At 44.4% G+C, this 5,722-nt stretch overlaps 1 protein-coding gene across 1 annotated transcript; it reads left to right on the top strand.

Annotated features, from left to right (window-relative positions):
- Window positions 1-339: 339 nt before the first annotated feature.
- On the top strand, window positions 340-5,349 carry LOC111863489 (zinc finger protein 425-like; the record flags this gene model as incomplete). The annotated part of the gene is made up of 2 exons (XM_023849836.1): window positions 340-555; window positions 5,209-5,349. Coding segments are annotated over exons 1-2 (357 nt in total), but the record flags the coding sequence as incomplete, so codon positions are not given.
- Between the last annotated feature and the right edge of the window lie 373 nt (window positions 5,350-5,722).

Raw genomic sequence — 5,722 nt, 5'->3', positions numbered from 1 at the left:
CAGATCAATTCCAACACTACAGTATTTTGTGTGGTATAGAATGGCAAGTGTTATTATCATATGTGGTTGCGAGAAGCAAACGTCCTGTGAGTTTGATAAACAGTCTAAACACGGTATCCAGTCACAATGGTCTTCTGATGTCAAAAGTGAGATCGGATTGAACTATTAGACTAGACTGAGTTTTGAGTTGTTGGATTTGAATTGATGAGATATGTGATAAGGGGGGAATGGAAAGTTCATGGCACGCCTATTAGCCATAATGGAAGAAATAAAAAATCGGTTAAATGGAGATATGAGGCTGCTTAGGTGCCGATCAACATGATACAAGGGCCGTAATAAATGCCATCCAGTCTGTACAGGGTCATCGGCAAGGATCTGGCAACCAGATTTGATTGGCAGCAAAGTGAATGCCAGGAGTGGGACATAAGCAAGTGCTTGAACAAGAAACAAATCAAGGTGAAGGAAGAAATTGCATGCAGAGAGTACGATTTGAAGGCACGGGAGCCATATATGTGTCCTAGCCATGTAGAGATGGAGAAATATGAACTGGGGAAAGTAAAGAAAGCACATGTAGAAGGTAAACCCCTGAACCAGGATGTTAATTTGGGAATGACTCTGGAGACTTGTGCCAGATTGCACAACAGAATCCAGAACAAAAATTGGGGCCTTTCTACCCAGTACAGAATCCGGCACACTGTAAATGCGGGGCTGCTCCACGATCCCGGTTGAGAGCTAATTGCCAACAGATAAAAGAGAACCAAGAGTTTATCTTCTCTATCTACCACTCCCAGTCAGCTGCCAGCTGTCCAAGACAGGAACCATTGAGCATTGCAGCATTAGAGGGAATCCACGCTGTTAGAAGCCCCTATTAACCTTTAAACGCCTTGCCATGCCATCTGGATAGCCGCCCACAGCTCACTGGTAATTGGCGGCGTAAGATTTTGGGTGCGAATGGATCTCTCCATCACGTTCCATAAATGCTCAATTGGGTTCATGTCGGGCGAACGTGGTGGCCACACCATTCGTCAGAACTCTCCAGAATGCTCTTAAACCAATTCTGGACAACTGCGGCCTGATGACATGGTGCATTGTCCTGCTGGAATATTTCATCATTGTGGGGGTACATGAAGTCCATGAAGGGCTGCAAATGGTCACCAAGCAGTGTAATGTAGCGGTCACTGGTCAATGACGTATTTAGGTGGATGAGCGGACCCAACTCATACCACGTGAACACGCCCCACACCATTATGGAATCACCACCAGCCTGCACTGTGCCTTGTTGACAACTGGGGTCCATGGCCTCAAGGGGTCTGCGCCCCACCCGAACCCTACCATCCGCGTGAAACAACTGGCACCATGACTCATTGGACCATGCCACATGTTGCCAATCCTCCAGGGTGCAATTAGCGACGTCACAAGCCCAGGTGAGGCGCTGTATCTGGTGTTGTGGTGTTAACAGAGGCACTCTTGTCGGTCTTCTGCTCCCATATCCCATGTTAGCTAAAGAACGCTGCACTGACCTGCTGGATATGCGTCTGGTACCTCCTGCATTGAATGTGGATGTGATTTCAGCCAGTGTCGCTTGTCTGTTACCACGGATAATTCTAGCAAGGCGCTGCTGGTCACGATCATTAAGCACCGTAGACGGTCACTGCGCTATCCACGATGGGTGGAAATGCCTTCCACAAGGTATTCCCGGTACACACGCGACACTGTGCATCGAGGAATGTTAAATGAAGTGGAATGGAATGTCCCATCCGCCTGGGACCCACTATCATGCCCCGTTCAAACTCGATAATTCACGTCTGCTTGCCACGAGCAGACTGGCCGATGTTCAACCTGACTCACGAGGGAACACCTCACAACTGATACTGCTCTGGGCATTCCCAAGCCATCAACGGATGGTGGCGCCACTTAAAAATAAATTTACATACTGCTATCCCATGACTTTTGGCACTTGAGTGTATATATATATTGTGTAACGTGTTTCGTTACTGAATACGCCGTAGAGATCGTTAATTGGTTTATTCAGCAATCTACGAGAAACGGCTACAATTAATTATCACAATGTTACGGGTTTCCACAGTTTACAAACCCTACAACAAAATCTTCACGTACTAATAACGCGGGAGCTATACAAATCTCCCTGAATTACACACTCCAAGTATAACTGTACTACGGCACTCACTAAGTCTCGTAAGCACACAACAAGTCTTCCGCTCGCTGACTTCTTAGTTATCGCACACTCGCAGGCTGCTACCTTGAGCACTGTTGATAACACACTGGTCTCGCTTGCTGCTCAGCCGGCTTATATTCCTTTCGCTGTTGCTAGTGTGACGTGGCGTATAGCCTAGGACGCTGTTACTCACTTGGTGACGTCACCGCTGTTGACTCGCTTTGCATAGCTTCAAGGTTGCGGGGACTCGGCTAACGTCGGCTCCGCTCGGCTCACTTCGGCTCCGCTCGAGACGTCACCGCGGGGAGAGTGGCGGGGTGATTACTCGCCTATTAAGCGAGCGCTACGTTACCGCTACGTGCAGCTGGGGAGATAGGGGTCAACATGTCACACTATATATATATATTGTCAAGTGTAGGGGGGTTTTGCCGGGCCATATGGAGCCTTTATTAGTATCCTATTTAGCTCAGCCTTTATTGCGGCCAGTATTTAAATCGCTCTAATTAATTGACATTGCAATTTTTCAGAAAAAAAAATACATATTTTCCGGTCTATGCAACATAGAAATACGAACTGAAAGCAACTTGAAAGACAATAACATTTTCTACATGTACACAAAAGAGCAATTTTTACCAATGAAAATTAACTGATTATTTTGTTATGAAATGCAAACTATAATCTTTATTATGTATGTTATGAAATTCCAAAGGACTTACCCGTCGGTTTTCTTCAACCTTGAATCATGGTGATATTGTAAATATAATCACACTATATATAATAATATTACTGTACGCGAGTTTTAACTGCGTCACTTCACAGTTTACGATACACACTGACGCGCGTGACACTTCTCGAAGCAGTGCACCCCACACAGAGCAATATCACACTTTTTGCAATGGAAGAGCGTGCTCCTGCTTTTCTTATTTAGTGAAACACATGACGTCTTTGCTTCCCTTTGGTTGGCCAGTGTTGTAAATGTTTGATCTCCAATCGACCCAGTTTGGCCCCAGATAACCTTGGCCTCCCCCCAAGAAATGCCACTGACCGTGATATTCGCCTTGTGCGATTGAAGAATCATCTTGGGGGAGGTAGGTTTCTAGCAAAATGGAATAAGTTATACTGATTAACAAAGCGACACACTCACCTATTTGTAATACTCGCAAAATAGTGATGCAAAGTAATTGTAATACTAGTCGAAAATAGTGCCAGTCCGACACTGATAACGAAAGTGAGTGACGAAGATGCCTTTTACTCACAAAGTAATACTGGCTCAGTGGGTATATACCTCTTCCAAGACACAAAATAAAAATGATATACAAAGAAATATATGACAGTCTGACACTGACTTTTTAACTGATAAAGAAATATTAGACAATCCGAGGCTGACTACCTAACTGATAATTCGCCACTAAAAACCAATCCTTGAATGCGTCACACTTCCTTGAAGGCTCTAGAAGCACTCTTATGCAAGCACAGATGAATATTTCCTCATCAGTTCTCCAAAGAAAGCTGGGTTATATTTGGCTGACCAGGTCATAAACAGCCATATCTACACATAAATAGTATCAAAACCAGTAGGTGATAAATGATTTCATTGTTCAGAGCTAAGGAATGAACCAATGACATGACCTTACATAGGTTTGTTTTGGTTTCAAACCCAAGGTCAAACTGTCAGCACTCCCAAAGGAAGTATGTTTCGGCCAACTCGGGGTGCTGCTTGCTGCATACTATACAGGGTGTTTCACGACTTTAGGGCATAACTGCAGGAGGTGATTTTCTAGGTTTTTGTGATCAAAAAATTTCATATAAACATGTGTCCGATTTTGGACGGTTGCAGAGTTATGACCGTTTTAAACTCAGAATAGAAGGTAATGATTACTGACAATAAACGGAACAAAATAATAAACCAGCATAATACATGATACATTTAAAGTATGAATGTAAAGTTAACTTCGTGAAATTACCTTTAATTTGAACTGATTGGTGCTTAAAGCTGATGTTCGAAAATGCCACCGCCGGCCGCAACACAGTCTGCCGCTCGGTTGTGAACCGCGCGGGTAGCACGTAGCACCTTCAGCTGGCTGTTTCTTATGTGGTCAGCGGCGCCCAGAATGCGACCGAGCAAAGCATCTCGCGTTGCCACCTTCACATTGTAAACCAGTTCTTTCATCCATCCCCACACACAATAATCAATTGGGCTTAAGTCTGGAGACCTAGCTGGCAGTTCTTCGCGTACTCGTACGTGGACTGCGGTGTACCAGTAAAGGCTCCAGTAAACACTCTCCAATTTGGCATTCTACGATTCGGAAAGTTGCTGATATTCAGCTACGGCAAGAACTGAATTACCGTCACCAAACCCGTACACATAAATCATATCTGCATACTCCTCAAATGAAAATGTAAATGGCATCGTGAACGTAACAGACGCACCGAGATAACAACTGTTCTGAACACCAGTAGCCGCCACACTAGCCGTGGCCAGACATACCAACCCGCGACGCCTTAGGCACCTCTCAAGTGTCGAGATAACGAGAACGCCCTGTCTGTAGCTGCTTAAAAATAGGGACCCACCAGATGATAGACGCGGTTCACATGAGGGCGTGTATGGGAATGAAAATGCCGTCATAACTCCGTAACCAACCAAAATCGGACACATGTTTATATGAACTCTTTTGATCACAAAGACCTAGGAAATCACTTCCTGCAGTTATGCCCAAAATTCGTGAAACACCCTGTATATATATAACATTCGGACGTTAAAGGATAATTAGATGTCTGTCTGCATAATTTTATTTAATTTGGAATTTGTTAAACAGTGGAAGTGCAGCTTAACTTCTGCTGAATCAGAAACCTCCATACATGCTCATGGACTCAGGCACACACCGCACAAGGGGGGTGTGCTCTCTCTGTCCCTCCCACCCTCTCTGTAGCCACTCTCACGCCTACTGATTTAACATCTCACTGTACTGGGGCTTCAAACTTATTTCTCTCCCTATTCGGAATTTTTCATGTTATTTACTCTCATTTTCCAGGGTAATTTGAATGAACTTCAACCCATGCATGGCGAGGATCGACAATATTCCTGTGATGAGTGTGGTGAATCATTCAGTCAGCAAGTAATTCTGAGAGCTCATCGATGCATGCATAGTGAGGAGCAGCTGATTTGTTGTGATGTATGTAAAAAGTCATTCAGACAGCAGAGTCATCTGAAGAGGCATCAGTGCATGCATAGAGGGGAGCAGCTGTTTGTTGTGATGTATGTAAGAAGTCATTCAGTCAGAATGATCTGAAGAGGCATCAGCGCATACACAGTGGAGAGAAGCCATTTTGCTGTGATATACATAATATGTCATTCAGTCGGCGGAGCCATCTGAAGGCACATCTGCGCATATATATTGACGTGTGCAGTAAATCATAGAGCGGTAGAGATGGGTTTAGACTACAGGAACAGTATGTGACTTGTTGCATGCCACAGTTTCTCATGTACGTAAGACAGTTTTGCTGTGTGTGCCATGCTTCAGTTTTATAGACTGCTACAATATATTG

This window comes from Cryptotermes secundus, unplaced genomic scaffold, assembly GCF_002891405.2.
Source record: "Cryptotermes secundus unplaced genomic scaffold, Csec_1.0 scaffold8097, whole genome shotgun sequence".
Taxonomy (NCBI): Eukaryota; Metazoa; Arthropoda; class Insecta; order Blattodea; family Kalotermitidae; genus Cryptotermes; species Cryptotermes secundus.
Note: the sequence above shows the minus strand (reverse complement) of the source record. Positions and strands in the feature narration are given on the sequence as shown.